At 37.2% G+C, this 17,384-nt stretch overlaps 2 protein-coding genes across 5 annotated transcripts in view; both read right to left on the reverse strand.

The window, feature by feature from the left end:
• The window catches only part of LOC113098810 (uncharacterized), a 167,310-nt gene that overhangs the window by 58,533 nt on the left and 91,393 nt on the right, over positions 1-17,384 (reverse strand). The window lies entirely within an intron of this gene.
• Positions 1-17,384, reverse strand: part of LOC113098808 (sodium/potassium/calcium exchanger 2-like) — a 48,237-nt gene that overhangs the window by 4,189 nt on the left and 26,664 nt on the right. For all 4 annotated transcript variants that reach the window (XM_026263901.1, XM_026263900.1, XM_026263898.1 and 1 more), the window contains 5 exons: positions 14,413-14,493; positions 13,543-13,625; positions 2,824-2,958; positions 2,653-2,742; positions 677-843 (listed from right to left, as the gene is read on the reverse strand). In XM_026263901.1, coding sequence (XP_026119686.1) covers positions 677-843; positions 2,653-2,742; positions 2,824-2,958; positions 13,543-13,625; positions 14,413-14,493 — 556 coding nt within the window. The remainder of the gene's footprint in view (positions 1-676; positions 844-2,652; positions 2,743-2,823; positions 2,959-13,542; positions 13,626-14,412; positions 14,494-17,384) is intronic.

Below are 17,384 nucleotides of genomic sequence, written 5' to 3' on the forward strand. Positions count from 1 at the left end.
AAACATACTTTGATGTAATTTCTATTGAAATGTTTGTCATACTCTTAAATATAATTGTAATTAAACTTTTGTAATGATGCAAAACAATTAAAATGTATTAACTTTAAATGCTAGTTTACAGATAATCAAGAAAGTCACATGTGCTTTAGCATGTCAGCACAAAAATAAGTTAATTAAAACACAGGAGCTTATTAAAAAATGATTTAAAAGTAAAAGTTTTCATTTTACATTAAAGAGTGCACACTGTTTATATGCTCACTAAATCAACATTTAATTTAAAATACAGTTAAAACTGTAAAAAAAATTATATTATTACAATTTAAAATAGCTGGTTACTATGTCAATATATTGTAAAGTGTAATTTATTCCTGAGATCAAAGCTGTATTTTCAGCATCATTCCTCCAGTCTTTAGTGTCACATGATATTCAGAACTCATTCTAAGATGCTGATTTGCTGCTCAAGAAACATTTCTGATTATTATCAGTGTTGAAAACAGTTGTGCAGCATAATATTTTTGTGGAAACCATGAAATAAGGCCAAAACCATGATATAAGGCCAAAACAACAGCATTTAATTTAAATATATTTTTTGCAACATCTTTACTGTAATTTTGATCAATTTAATGTCTGCTTGCTGAAGAAAAGTATTAATTTCTTAAAATAAAACAAAGCGTACCCCACAGTGATGTCAAATATGTTGGAGCCCACAGAGCTGGACACTGCCATGTCTCCCAGACCCCTTCGGGCCACAATGACACTGGTGATCAGATCAGGGATGGAGGTTCCCGCCGCCAAAATCGTCAGTCCCATGATCTCCTCAGTGATTCCTATAGTCTCTCCAACCTGCAGAGGTATGAACAATAAACAATCATACAAATATGGCCTCAAATCACCATTGAGTTTAACATCATAACACACTATCAATGGAAGATTACTTCTCAGCTGTGGCAAGAATTTAAAAGACTCCATGACATCAAACAAACAAAGAGTGTTTTAACTTACTTAAGTAGGACTTAAATATTTTATTTATTTATTTTTAGCATTTAATATAATTTAATGTGATTTCTATTTAAAGTTGGATTAAATTTATGCTATTAATATACTATTAATGTTACAGGTTTAGTTGTTGGGAGATGGGACGTTTGACACTGAGGCTCTGAAGCCTGTTTTACTGTATTGAAGCAGACATGTTTGAAAGACTGTTGAGGCTTGTATCAAATCTCCATGATCACGTGACCAAAGATGTTTGAGGCTTTATACATCACAATGAAACTAGATGATTGATTTGAATCTTTGGCATGGTTTTATTCATTATAATGAAATGGAAAATGTGTGGTGTTCCCTCCCTGTTTCATAGTAACAGAGTAACACTTTCATCTGAGGATAATGATTCTCAGAATGAAGACACAGCTGCTGTTGCGGAGTATTGCTTTTGTGATGAAACTGGAATCAACAAGATGTGTGAATCCTTTGAAAGTGGATGTTATAATTGCACCTAATCATTAGTGATGTTTGGTTCTTGAACTAATTGTTCTTTTGGGCTGGTTCTCAGGAAGCAACCAGTCGAGCTGGTCCACAAAATCTTTAGTTCGAACTTTAGAGTCAATCTTTAGTTCCAAGTTGCTGCGTTCACAACAAACGTGAATAGAGCGTCTGGCGCGAATGATTTCAACGTTAAGTCAATGTAAAGACACGTTTTAACACGTCTGGAGGTCTCGCGGTGCGAAGGCATTTAGTGCAGCGCGGCAGAAACAAATTTTCTTCGTTAGTGCGAATTAAGTGAATTGAGTGAATTCGCGTCTGACGCCCAAGTTGAAAAATTTGAACTTTGGCATCAATTCGCGTGGTGTTATCCAATCAGGAGCCTGCTTGCTGCTGTGAAGGCAGGCCCGCCCGGAGTCAATTATTCAACATGGAGGAACGACTGATATTGTCTGAGCAGTCAGCCAGAGCTATATGACACAAGTTCATATTTCTATAGATACAGGAATAAAAAGGACCTCTCTTGGAAGAGTGTGTTGTAAATACACATTTCACTTTTGAGTCATGTACACGTTTATCTTCCTGCCATTTTTTACTATTTTCCCCCTAATTTATAAGCACACTTCTCACAAGGGTTTTTTCAAAATATAAAAAAATAATAATCTCCAACAAATGGATAACCAAGGTCAAATGTTCTGAATAAAGATATAAATCTTTAGTTCCAAGTTGCTGCGTTCAAACCAAACAAATAAAGCATCTGGCGGGAATGATTTCAATGTTTAGTCAATGTAAAGATGCGTTTAAACACGTCTGGAGGTCTCGCAGTGCGAAGGCATTTAGTGCAGCGCGGCAGAAGCGCAATTGCCTCATTAGTTCGAATGAAGTAAATTGAGTGTCTGGCGCGAATTGTGCTTTTTGTGCATTTACACGTTTGACGCGAATTCGCGTTCGAATGAAATTGGGGCATATTATCTGCAAGTAGCCTATTTTAATATAAAAAATACAAGTACAATATGAGTGCACATTCGATACCATTAAGCCCACTTCTCACAAGGGTTTGTCAAAATATATCGACATCCAACAAATGGATAACCAAGGTCAAATGCTCTGAATAAAGATATAAAAGCCCTGATGTGAACTAGTTGTGTCTGTTGTCCTGTCTGGTCTTACCTGATGAGCCCACCACACCATCAGATAGGAGTATCCCGCGATCCAGCAAATCGCTCCAAGGAACGTAATGGGAAAAAACTTCTTGGAACGCTGAAGAAAAACACATGAATCATCTCATGGTTAATCACAGTTCTCACATCTACATCAAACACTGTTTAGACGGAAACTCACAGCCTTCCGGACGTCCGGCAGCGTGATCCACAGAGGCAAGACTATGGGCAGGATCAAGAGATACGTGAAACGCTTGCGTTTCGTCTCAGGCCAAGACAGGCTCAGAGGCTGATCTTCCTCATCATCCTCTTCACCCTGATCAGAGAGAATGTGTGAGATGTCAACATCTCCAATTATCTTCAACAAACACAAAGTACTCCGATAAATTAGACTGGGCTTCTGTTTCTCCAATTAAAGCTTGTGTAAATCCTGCGGGATGGAGGAGCTTGTGTCAGAACATGTAATGTTTAAATGCAGCTATAAACCAGGGTTATTATCACGCAATAAACTAAAACCATAAAAAAAAAAAAATGCTTAAAATAATCATGAACTGAAATAAAATCTTATTTTTTTAACTTATTAATATATATATATATATATATATATATATATATATATATATATATATATATATATATATATATATTTTGTTTTAGCTAAAGTTTTAGTGATTTTGTCATGTGTTGTCATGTTAATGAATTAGTTTTTTTTATATTATTTTTGTTATTTGTATCATATATACTTTAAAATCTAAATAAAAACTGAAAATATAAAGAAAATATGAACTTATTCAGAATATTAAAAACCATATGTCAATGATGCTACAGCAACACTGAAAGAAAAAAGTATTTTTACATTAAAACAAAAACTATAAATATAATAAAATAATTCAATATATTAATATAAACTATACTAGTATTTAAAAAAAATAAATAAAATAACACCACCATAAACCCAAGTGCCAAAGAATCAGCCGTGTGTGTGTGTTTCCGTATCAGTGGTGTGTTACAGTGAATGCAGATCCTGAGAGATGCTCTGTCAGACACCTCAGAATCACTGCTGCGATGAAGCTGCTCAGACGGAGCAGAAACAAACTCCTCCTGTCTCCACTGTTCTCGCTCTTTCTCTCTTCAGGCTGCTCAGAAACAGCTGCACTGAACGTGTGGAGGGTCAAGTTTGTGTGAGAGCAGGCAATCAGAATGTGTGTGTTTCCCTTTAAGAGCAGTTACTATGGTGATAAGCCATGTGTTAAAGGAGGAGAGGTTTTGATGATGTGCAGGACAGAGCCGTACAGAATAGTTCACCCAAAAATGTAAATTCTGTCATTAATTACTTACTCTCTAGGCCAAACATGTAAAACCGTTGTTTCTCTTCAGAACACAAATTATAATTAAGATATTTTTGATGAATTCTGAGAGCTCTCTGACCCTCCATAGACAGCAAGAGTTCTAACACACGTTCGGATTAATACGTACACAACATAAACAATGCATCCATTTTAAATGAATGTTTCATACAAATGCAATGAAGTTTAATTAAACAATATATGTTGAAATGTTGAATGTTGTTTGTCACTATGTTTCTGGATGTAAAGGAAGAGTCTGAATAAACATCAGTAACTGATTCTCAGTTACATTTCAATGTTTCCTCTTCTGCTTCAACACCAATGATATATTTTCTTCAACTAAAAATAGCTGTTGGTTGAGAATATTTTTAGATATATATATATTTTTTTATGTCACCTTCAGCTGCATAGTGTGTGTGTGTGAGAGAGAGAATACTCTCCGCTCCCATCGCTGTGTGTGTGTGTGTGTGTGTGCAGTGCTCCATGCTTGCACTGTGACTCAGACAGACTCTGACTGGTCCTTCTCCTTGTAAACCTTTAGAGTCCCAAAACAGGACAACGTCACATCGTGCCACATGCTTCCTGTACTCTTCAGCGTTGATATCTGACCTCAACAACACTGAGAAACCTCTGTACCCATGGAATATCCAAACAATAAACACACAATTACGTTGATAGATTTGTTGGTATGTTATTTTCTTGAGATTTGGGGCATGTGTATAACAATATTGAAAAATATACATCTGAAATGCTAACTTGTGCAGCGATGTAAAAGGCTATAAATAGCATATTTTTACAACAGTAAACAAACAAATTCCACTTAGTTCAGGGAAATTCTACTTGCAGAAATTTACTTAGTCATGAAATGAAACAAAATATTATACAAATTTGCCTTTCTTATTTTCATTTTAACATATAGATAAATTGAATTAAGACCAAAGATTACCTGTTAGATTTACCCCAAATGATATTTTATGTTTAACCACTAAAGACACATCAGAGCCAGCGGCACATATCAGAAGGTCTAGCCGAGGTGAGGCTGCTTCTCGTCGGATAGATGATCACTGAGCTCCCGCTGATCGAGTGGAGCTCATCGTCTCTGAGATCGGCGAAACACATTTTTAAATAGGCGCTATCTTTGAGTTTTAAACAACTACATTCTCACCTGAAATACTTTTAAAATTACATTTCATGACATAATAACAGTAATATTTTGAAAATGATCCAAATAAAAGGTGGTTGAATCACAATGTTACATGAACTGAACCAATCAGCATGTTTAACACCCAAGTCCCGCCCCCGAAAGTTCCAGAGCTTTGAAAAAGTACTACCTCGCAAGCAGGGACTTTCTGAGGGGCATTTTTTTTACCCGGAACTTTATTTAGTTCCTGGTTCCTGCGGTGGAAACACAGAGTACCAGCCCCAAATCCTTAGTTCTTGGGTAAAGTTCCTGTGGTTGAAATGCGGCTGAATTCAGTCTGTGTGCATTGAACTTATTTAATACGTGAGTATTTTTCATGAATGAATTTCTTGAGATGCACATGTATGTGTGTATATATAGAAAGAAAGGGACCATAACATCGGTGGCATCAAAAAGTATGAAAAGCAATTCCATAAACAGGTTAAATTTAAATGATGGCCTAACATAAGTTTGAATGCTCATTGTGGCTGTTGAAACTACAGAATATTGTTGTCATGATACTGGAATTTCAAACTTCAATACGATACCTTGAAAAATATTGTTATTCGATACCATTTTCGATACCACAGAGAAAAAACTGCCACAATATTTTTTTTTTCTTTTTCTTCTTAAATAAATACAACATATATATATATATATATATATATATATATAGCCTTCGGTCAAACTGATTTGCTCAGTAGGCGAGCACCAGCCAATGAGAGTCTGTTTGCGCATTAGTTCTGCCCACTTCTAATTTTTACAGGAAAACAAGGAAAATACAACAAACAGGAACATACAACAAAGAATATCATTTAGCGCGTCAATTCTGCTTGTATGTAAGACTCTCTCTCTCTCTCTCTCTTACACACACACACACACGCGCGTGTGTGAGAGAAAGCAATGGTGAGTTGTGCGCCTTAGAGCTCAACTCATGTCAAACACAGGTGCACTGCGTGTCATTGAGATCTGCTTTGTACTTTATCAGCCAAAGCTGGTCGCGGGGGTGCCACACTCGCCATCTTTCTATTCATGTTTGCTGTTTAACCAGCAAGAATGGCACTGCGGCCATGTGTGGTGTTTGTCAACACACCTTTGAAGAGAAGTGAATGTGAGAGCTCAGATGGTTTTCGTGTATCGAAACTTAAAGAAATTAGTATTGGTACTGTTCAGATATTTTAGTATCAATACTTACCGAAATATTGTTATTTTTGACAACACTACTACAGAATATCAAATACGTCTTTATTTTTAGAAATATTCCAGTACAGTATGTCCAGACATCACATAATCCTAAAAGTAGGAATCTTTCTCTTCATCAAAAATTTATTGTATGATTTTACACACACGAGGGTTCACTGATGGCTTTGCTATCATTCTCTCATCTCCTCTCATGTCCCTCCTTCTCTTTTTTTAGCAACTTCCAGGACAATTTGTCCAGACATAAAAAAGATCCTAAAAGTAGGAATCTTTCCTTTCATCCATAATGCATTGTTTGATTTGGCACACATGAGAGGGCTGTATTATTAAAAAATATGATTATATATATAATCAATAATCAATTATTTATATAATTATTATTAGTCAATAAAAGATCTAATTTGTCTGAATAGATGCCATTTTTAATGCAACGCAAACAAAAATTGAAGCAAGTGAGGCCATGCTACAGATTATGTGTGTTATACCATCAGATTATGACTAAGGTAAAAAGTTACTTGGATTTACACTATATTGCTGTACAAATGAGAATTGTGTTTATATATTGAAATTTTTTTGCTATAATTATTAACATAGCCGAATGGAATTAACTGTGTGTCGGATAATAAAGCTTCCTCTAGTGAAAAAGTGAATCTTGTTGACTCTCTTATATTAGTTTAGAGCTGTTTTAGATCAGAAAAGGTGGTTGATCTGTGCAAATTTCTCTCCTGATTCAGGCCAGACCAACACCAAGAAATTTGACAACACCCATTCACTGCAGAATCAAATCTGATGAAGAAACAAACTCAGCTACATCTTGGATATATCATATAGGATCCCTTTCAGGAACTTGAACTGCATTGGAAAACGCAATGGGAATGCCCTTCAGCATGACCAGCTATGAATCACATGTGTAATCAGTCCAATGGATGGGTGAGACATCATAGGTGGGTGACATAATGACCAGGATGCTATAAAAGCATGAGAGATGGGGCATTATCTTTTCTGTCATTAAGCAAAGCTCTGTGTGTGTATATCAGTCATACCATTGTGAGTCTATTTATTTTTTACTTAAATCTATCGATTTAAATCTATAAATTTATTGATAACTGTCAAGTAGCACAATCAGTAACATAAAAAGTTCCAACATGTAAAAAAGGCTGAGAGATTGACATCCGGGCGAAAGCAGATCATGTTTCAGATTGTGCGTTCCACCCTGTCCACACTACATCACGAGAGGAGTCCACAGTTTGTGTCTCCTGAGTCACCCGACTGCCGACTGCCCACATTGGTCACATTGCTCATGGCTCATGCACTGGTGGTGTTCGCAGATGGATCTGCGGAGGGAACAGAAACGGACGAGTTCCTATCTCCGTCCTCACCTGCCAGATCCACTCGCTCTCTGGGATCGGAAGCCTGTTCCTGTTCTCTGTTACAGAGGACCACTTATAGTGTGGGATTCAACCACGATGCACACACAAATATCCCCTGCTCAGATCGAGTCGATCCAGCAGTCAAAGAAGTCAAAGAAGGCCGGTCACTCACTGTCAAGCAGTTTCAGAAACTACTGGGTTTGATGGCAGGTGCGTCCTGCTGTACATGAGATGCCTACAGTGGTGGCTCAAGTCGTGATGCTTGTTTTTTTTTTGTCTCAGTGACCGTTGATGGGAGCTCCTTGTCTGCGTTTAATGCTAGAAATGGATGTGTTCCTCACCGTTTGGGGTGCAGACATGAGTGGCCACCCCATCTGCGGTCTGTGGCATGGTCGCCCTCACATGTGGCACATCATCTGCCTGAAGATGTTTGCCATATTTCAAGTATTCATACATTTTCTCCCAGACCTAAGAAATCACCATGTGTTCATGCACACCGACAACACAGCAGTGGTATCTTCAGTGTTGGGCAGTAGCTACGCTACAAGCAGCGAAGCTACTAGTTTAACTACATTTCTCAGTAGCTTGGTCGTAGCTTCACTACTTTCTGAATCAAATATCTTTTCAGTAGCGAAGCTCTTTTTTTTTTTTTTTTACCAAGTAGTGCAGTAGCTTCCACACAAGCTACATTTTCACAAGTATTTCTGAAGCTCAAACTCAAATCAGGAAATACAACTGCTAAGATCGCTGATCCTGGATCAGTAGTGACGCGACGGCGCTACTTCATCTTGTTCGTGTTTACGGTGGATAGCAACCAACCATCTTTATGATGCATTACCGCCACCTTCTGCTCCGGATGGTACCACTCCTTGGCCAGTCACGCAAAAAATTATTTGATGAAATAATGGCATAGGATGAAGTCAGAGAACAGTTAACCCCGAGGAGTGAGTCGCCGTGGCCGTACCTCGACAAGTACATGGCACTGACCGAGATAACAGAGAGAAAATATGTTTTCAGATGCTGCTTGTAAAAATTAGCAGGGTCCCCCTTACGAAAGGAAAATATATTTACCAATATATTTCTTAAAATAGATTGTGATATATTGTAATATATTATTTTCCTTTTTATTTCTAATATTTTATATATTTGAATACATTTAATAATATATTGATGACACATATATTATATAATATATTGCAAAATATACAAATGATTGCCGCTTTCAATATATTGCAATATATTGGAAAAAATAAATATATATAAGAATATATGCCTAATATATTACATGATATTTTCCAATATACTGCAATATATTTTTGGGCCAGCCTGGCCATTTATTTATTTTTTGGACTGTTTGGAGGTCTTGCATTTTGTTCTGCAAAGTCCTACAGTATATTAAGCATGCCCATGCAACAGGTGCATACACTTACTTGTGCGCACATTGTTAATTACATGTATTTTGATGTTTTTGTTGCCAAATTGATAAGGAACACAAAAAACTATTAATCTAAACAATTACACCTGCCTATCTGTTTGACTGACAGTTTTAAGCACTGAGATAGCACTGTCTTGAATAGCATTGAATAAAACGTATTCAACATAAAAATGTAATTTTAAAAGTAGCTTAGATGTAGCAAGCTACTGTTTATGTAGCTTAGCTTGCTACATTTCCCGGGAGGGGGGGGGGGGGGTAGCTTCAGTGTAGTGAAGCTTCATTTACTGTAGAGTAACTGGTAGCTTAGCTCACTACATTTTCCAAGTGGCTTGCCCAACACTGGGTATCTTATATCAACCACCAAGGAGGTCTGCTCTCACGCCGATTGTATAAACTAGCGTACCAGATCCCTCTGTGGTCCTGTTCACATTCCTGGGGACCTCAATATGGAAGCAGACATCCTTTTGAGGCAGGAGCCTAGGACCAGGGAACGGAGGCTTCACCCCCGAGGTGGTGAAGCAGATATGGAGAATATTTGGCCAGGCCCGTGTGGATCTGTTTGTGGCTCAGATAACATTGCACTGCCCCCTTTGGTTCTCCCAGACTCATGTGGCTTCAATGGGGCTCGATGCTATGGCATAGGTCTGTATGCCTTTTCCCCAATTTATCTGATTCCGGCGAGTTCCGGAGAGAGTGCACTGGGACGGGGTTCGTCTACTGTTAGTAGTCCCATTCTGGCCAGGTCGAGTATGGTTCTCAGACCTAATCTCCTTGCTCGATAGCTTTCCTTGAGAGATTCCCATTAGAAGGGTTCAGAGGGTCACTGCAGTCACCCAGATCCAGTAAATTTCCAGATCAGATGGTGGATCAGCACCTAGAAAGGACCTCTACATCCCTGAAAGACAGCTGAGACCAGGACTAGAGCCCCAGATACAGATCCCCTTTAAAGACACTATCTCAGATGACCACCAGGACAAGACCACAGGAAACAGATGATTCTTCTGCACAAACTGACTTAACTGCAGCCTGGAATTGAACTGCTGGGTTTGTCTGGTCTGAGGAGAACTGGCCCCCCAACTGAGCCTGGTTTCTCCCAAGGTTTTTTTTCTCCATTATGTCACCAATGGAGTTTTAGTTACTTTGCGCAATATTTTTTGTTTAAAGTGCTATATAAATTACTTTTTTAAAGGGGGGGGGGGGGTGAAATGCTCGTTTTCACTCAATATCCTGTTAATCTTGAGTACATATAGAGTAGTACTGCATCCTTCATAACTCCAAAAAGTCTTTAGTTTTATTATATTCATAAGAGAAAGATAGTCTGTACCGATTTTTGCCGGAAAAACATGACCGACTGGAGGCGTGACGTGTGGGCGGAGCTAAAGAATCACGAGCGCGAATAGGCTTTTGCGTTGAGAGCATCTGGAAGCTGTGACATTACCGTGAGGGAAAACCCATCATCCAAAACAAACCATGGCTTGCAGTCAGATTCAGCCGTTTATTTATGATCCAGAATCAGATCCAGAGGCTGAAACTGAACGAAAGCAGCAGCAGCAACGACTCGCTCAGAGCGGGGCTCGAACCCGGGTCTCTGACATGGGAGGGGACGCACTAACAAGGAGGCAGAGATATTTGAAGCAGTTTTACTCACAGCCTGCGGTTCCAACACACGATCGTGACCCTTTTTCCTTGGGATTGCATCATCCTTAAGAAATAAACGATACGCAAATCCGTCGTGAACTGGGCCTTGTGAACAAGCATCTTCGAAATGCAGGGAACAAACAGAAACACTTGCACAACTCCGTTGATGCTCTGTAAAAATAAACTCCATCCACTGGTCCCTTAATGCTATTTTTTTTTTTTTTGGTAATCTGTGCAGGGTTGTCTTGCCCTGACAACCAAAAACACACTTCTTTTGTGACTTTTCGCGACGCTCTTGCTCTGATCAGTGAATCGCTCTGATCAGTGAAGTCTGTTGTGCTCTCAGTGCTCTGCTATACGGGAGCGCGCTCTTTCGGCAGAAGTGCGTCAGGACCCATATAAGGAAATTCCGCTCCATCTAGCGTCACACAGACCCATACTTGAAAAAAACTTTCCGAAACTTGTGACAAACCGGAAGGAGTATTTTAGGAACAAAAATACTCCTTCAAATGTACAACTTAATTTTTGAAACTTTGTCCATGTTTAGCATGGGAATCCAACTCTTTAACAGTGTAAAAAACTCAGTATGCATGAAATAGCATTTCACCCCCCCTTTAACACGACAGGGGATAGTGCAGCCTGAAGTGCACAACCCACTTGACTCGGGAACAACCACCGCTGAAGCGCTGTCTTGCCAACACACAAAGCTTCAGAGAGCATGCTGAACTCGTAGTTCACAGAAGACACAGTTGAGCATGGGATGGATTGCAACTGCTGCCTTATTATACTCACGTTGTGATCAGCTGCATAATTGTATGCCAATGTGCACTGGCTCATTTAGTTTACACTCGAAGTAGATTGTTCTATCGAAGCAATATCCCAATTTCGCCAGTCGACGTGATGACGAGAGGCTCCGACTGAAAGGGAACGAGAGTTACCTTACGTAACCAAAATGTCACATACGTAACCTGGGATGTACTCCCACAGTATTGATCCCACTGGCATAAATATGTTTTTGATTTAATCACAATTCACTTAGGTTTGATCTCTCTCTCTCTCTCTCTCTCTCTCTCTCTCAATATATATATATATATATATATATATATATATATATATATATATATATATATATATATATATATATATATATATATTGCAGTGTAGAAACACACTGAACCAAAATACTTTCCATAATGTAATCTCTCTAGTTCTTTAAAAATATATCACATCACATTTAAAACACATCGTTCAGAGCATCACTATCTAATCTATAATTTAAAATGCTCTTGTTTACTCCAAATAAAGTCTAACAACAAGTAAATAAAAAAAACTTTTACTTTGTGAAAAAAAATGCATGAAAGTTGATGACCCTTAAACCGGCCAAAATAAAACCCAGTTTAGCAGTGTTGTGTTTGTGTTGATCTAAAGTTCACGAGTCATGGGCTCTCGTGAGCATGTTGTCACGGTGACATTGAGAGGGTCTCTCTTGGTCTGAGTGCAAGCTGGGCCATCTGTTCTGCTGGCATGATGCCGTGCCAACAGGGGGCAGAGGAAGAGAGTGCTTCATCTTCTGAATGCAGTGTGTGTGTGTGTGTGTGTGTGTGTGTATGTGTGTTTGTGTGTGTGAGGAGATGCAGGCCAGCAGGAGGGAGACGGATGCTCAAATGTGTTTTCCATTGAGTCATCATAAGCATGAGGTTTCTGCAGTCCTGCCGTGACTTGGCTTTCACTTTTGTTTCCAAAGTCAGTGCTATGATTCACTTTCTGTCCCGTTTTAGTGTTGAAATCAATGTGCGTAATGAGTTGAGTGTACAGTAGCATGTGCAAATCCGTCTTATTTTAGTATCACTGCAATATTATCACAGCTTTCGTTGCTATTTTGGATTTTTTTTTTTAGTTTCTTTTTCATTTTTTTCCATTTTAATTTTAGTTTAAGTTTTTGGAAATGTTGTTGTCTTTTTGTCGTTTTAGTTTGTCTTTTTTTTAAATATCTATATAGTTTTCATTAATTTTAGTTTTAGTTATTTTAGCAAGTCATGTTCAAATAAAAGTGAGAAATGTTGCTTAAAATAAGTTGAAGTTTTATGTATGTTATATTTTAGTTAACATTTATTTCAAGTAAATGTTTATTTTCATTTTAGTTAATAATGCCACTGTCAGATACACCTACATCTTGGATGCCCTTGAGGTAAGCTAAAACATATCAAAATTTCATTTGAAAGTGAATCATCCCTTTAATGGATCACGTTTCCTTCTGGAGCATAAATGAATGTTTGAACCCTTTTCAATAGTTGTGTTTGAGTCCCTCAGTTGTCCTCAGTGTGAAAATATGCATTTCAAAATCATACATTCTCTGCTGGAAAGGGTTCAAATATGCAAAAGATGATGTAAAAGGACATGGAGGATTTTTTTGGAAGAACAGTACTTAGTTTAACAGTTCAGAACAAATGAGGTACTCATGAAAAACCATTAAAAAAAAAAAAAAAACGTTTGAAAGTTTGTTTTGTTAAAAATATGTAAGCATATTTTGTGTATAATATCTTGGACATAATATTTATGAAATGTTATTGTTGTCATTATTATTATATGTTTCTGGACTGACTGTTCTATTATAAATACCAGATCATACTCGTTTCTGTGTAAAATTCCTGAGAAGCAGTGGATTGACAGGTTGACAGCCAAAACATTAACCCTGGTGCATGTGTGTTTAAATTAAGTGTCATCGTCTCACCGTATCTCCGTCCTGTCCAGCGGGGCCGTTCATCGGTGGAGTTATGTCCACCTCCACACTTGAGCTGTTTGGCAGATTTTTATCTGTAACACAATCAGAAAGGTAATGAGGAAGTTGTTTTTTATTTTATTTTACTAAATGGGCAGATTAAGTCCCCACATAAATCCTTCTAAGGCAGATCTAGCATCTTTAGCTGCTGTTTATTCAGAACCTCACGCGATGAGTGCCACTTTTGTAGAATGCTAATTTAAAAGGTCTGGAAATGTACATTTTAAACTTCCCATATAGTTCCTTTCAAGCCCTCACAAATGTAGCCTACCTTTATATGTTACAGTATTTTCTCTTTTTTTAAGGGATCTGAAAGATTATCACATTCTAGCTAATGTATATGTCTAAAACAACATTGTATTATCACGGTGGGTTTGTTAGCAGAGAATTACTGGCAAAAATGGAGGGAGTTTAGCAGATGGGTTTGAAAGGGTTAAATATGTTATGTGGTCACATCAAAGCTGCACTCAACCACCCTGCTTTGATGCTAATATGCTAATATGGAACTGTTAGCATAATCTCCAACTTGAAATGAAACTCCATGTGTAAATTCATCACAAACAGTATTATATGATTAAGTTATATTTAGATACTTCCTTTCATTTCTATAAAGTGCACAAGTAAACTTAAGGAGATTTTTGCACCTGATCAAATTGGACACAGATTGGAAAAAGCTGGTTCTTGTTCACTTCATCAAATGATTTAACATGCAATGGCAAATTTAACAGAGCTAGACACAGGTTCAGTACATAATTTACTGTGTGAATTCACTTTACCTCACAAATCTTTTTTTTTCCCCTTTTTTTTTATACCAACACTTACCAGCAACTCCATTCGAGTCCTCCACTTGGCACTTCTTTTTGGCAATATTTTGAAGGACGGACGCCTTCTCGCGAAATTTTCCTGAAAAAAAAAAAAATTCATCCATTGTGAATGATTTGGAAAAACCAATTTTCCCAGCTAAGTGAGCATGTTTCATTATACCCTTAACTCTCACTCACATTTTTGAACATTGACTTCACTCACTAATTTTTTATAATTCATGAATGAAAATATTTTGTAACTTGATATTGATGTACCATTTACATGGGTTAAAATGGGTTTTAAAGGATGAATTTTGAGATTTTAAGTTTTCAGTCGATATATAATTTCAGATGATTTCTAAAATGTGATAGAGAAAAAGGCAACAAATAAGTCTTTTTTTTAAACAAAGGTCAAAACTCCAGTTATTATTTAGATTTTTTGAGGGTGCACTCTTGTCATAAATTAATCGATTACTTTTCCTACATAATTTTTAAGTAAGAATATTGGTAAAATATATATTTGGGAGTCTTAGACCTTTCAACGATATATAGTTTGTCAAGATTAGATTAGATTTAATTGTAATATAGTGAAGTAAATGTAGGCCTCCCACAGAGGGGACGGGTGACAGTTAACAGGTTTATACTCACTAGATATGACATGGAAACAAAGTAAAGCACACGTTAACCTACTGTATGTCTCTTGTAAAAAACAAATAGTGTGCTTAATTGCAAAATGCATTTTTTTTTAACTATGCTTGTAGATAATCACTTTAATGACACGTTCTGTTTCTTAACACAGTTAAATACACTTTTTAAAAGAGAACTTCAAAATAATGTCAAATTAAACATTTTAGTGCTTTAAAACACACTTATGTGTTGACTGTCATACTAAAGCACATTTTAAGTAAATGATTAGACTTTTACGTAATTTACTAGATTGCTATTTACTGTATTATAAATGTGAAGTTTCAAATATATTCAAATGTCTGACATTCAAGTTCAATAGAAATGTAACAGAAATTATTTCAACGACAATAGAAGTAACTATGAAAGCACATATAAAGATGTAATTAAGTCATATTTAAGTGCATTGAAATCAATCTAAAGTTGAGCAAATTGCATCTAATATAAATTTAAACAATTTTCATTTAATTGCAATAAACATGCAATTAAGTGTCTACAGTTCACACTTAAGTATGCTCTTTTAAAGTATTTTCATCACATCATAAGTACTAATTTAGCTACAGTGTACATCTGTTTCACACGGTTATCACTGTGCAGACTTTACAGATAAAAATAGTTTAAATGTATATAACTACTTTAATATTAGTTTGTGAGTGAGGCCTAAAGAAATAACACTTAATCACTATGTTTTAGTGAAAGCAGTCACTCCAGCATGTGTCATAAACATTAACACCCTTAAACTCAATCTATGTTTACTATTTAGCACTGCCTCTTATAAAAAGGTCAAAATACAATTTGACCTTTAGTGCCACCTTCAAACCAACAGCACAGTAAACCCAGATGCTTGCCGCTGGTTTAAGAGATTAGAGACAATGTCTATAACTCAGCATGACGAGAGCAGCACCAGACCCATGAAGCAAACATCATTACAGTTGAGGGGAATTAAAATCTTGGGCGGTCAAACACAAACAGCAGCAGCTTGTTCCTGTCTCGTTCTGTGTGTGTTCAAATGAAACTGCATGTGCACGAGCATGTATTAAAGCAATGAACTTAATGTGTGATGAGTTGGTCTTACTTCACTAATGGAGAACATCATGATCAGTGAAAGTCTTTGAGCTTCCTTGAGGAATCACTGACTCTGACTGGCTGATAGACAGACTGTCTGTCTGGCTCGATTGGTGCGGTGACCCCGATCAACACGTACATGTATTTTATGTGACCTACATATCATTAACACACCTGGAACATCTGGGATATAAAGTGGCTTTGGAGATTGAACTAAGTAGGTTTGTGTTGTTTGTGCTTGTGGTCTAGTAAAAATAGTTAGTAGACAGGGCAGATTTCAGTTTCTCTGAACAGTAGAGGTTATTTGAGTTTCTCCAAATCACAGCAAATATTCCCTTCTGAAAATAAGTACTCATAGAAAAAATACTTATTACAGAAATAATAAACATGTGCTTCTCAATAAATTACAATGTCATGGAAAAGTTCATTTATTTCAGTAATTCAACTCAAATTGTGAAACTCATATATTAAATACATTCGGTGCACACTTTTGTTATTTTAAATGTGATGATTTTGGCGCACATTTAACAAAAACACAATCTCAACAAATAAGAATACTTCATAAAACCAATAAAAAATAAAACAATTAGTTAGCCTTCTGGAAAGTATGTTTACTTACTGTACATGAATTTAATACTCGGTAAGGGCTCCTATTGCTTTAATTAATGCCTCAGTTCGGCGTGGCATGGAGGTGATCGGTTTGTGGTGCTGCTGAGGTGGACTGGAAGCCCAGGTTTCTCTGACAGTGTTCTTCAGCTCATCTGCATTTTTTTGGTCTCGTTTCTCATCTTCCTCTTGACAATAGCCCATAGATTCTCTCTGGGGTTCAGGTCTGGTGAGTTTGCTGGTCATTTAACCAACTTTTGATGCTTTTGGCAGTGTGGACAGGCGCCAAATCCTGCTGGAAAATGAAATCAGCATCTTCAAAAGCACTTCAGCAGAAGGAAGCATGAAGTGCTCCAAAATGTCTTGGTAAACAGGTGCAGTGACTTTGGTTTTCAAAAAAACACAATAGATCAACACCAGCAGATGACATTGCACCCCAAATCATCACAGACCGTGGAAACTTAACACTGGACTTCAAGCAACTTGGGCTATGATCTTCTCCACCCTTCATCCAGACTCTAGGACCTTGGTTTCCAAATTGAAATCAAAGACTTTGGACTAATGGCAACAGTCCAGTTCTTCTTCTCCTGAGCCCAGGTAAGACGCCTCTGACATTGTCTGTGGTTGAGGAGTGGC

Source organism: Carassius auratus, unplaced genomic scaffold (genome assembly GCF_003368295.1).
Source record: "Carassius auratus strain Wakin unplaced genomic scaffold, ASM336829v1 scaf_tig00216683, whole genome shotgun sequence".
Classification (NCBI taxonomy): Eukaryota; Metazoa; Chordata; class Actinopteri; order Cypriniformes; family Cyprinidae; genus Carassius; species Carassius auratus.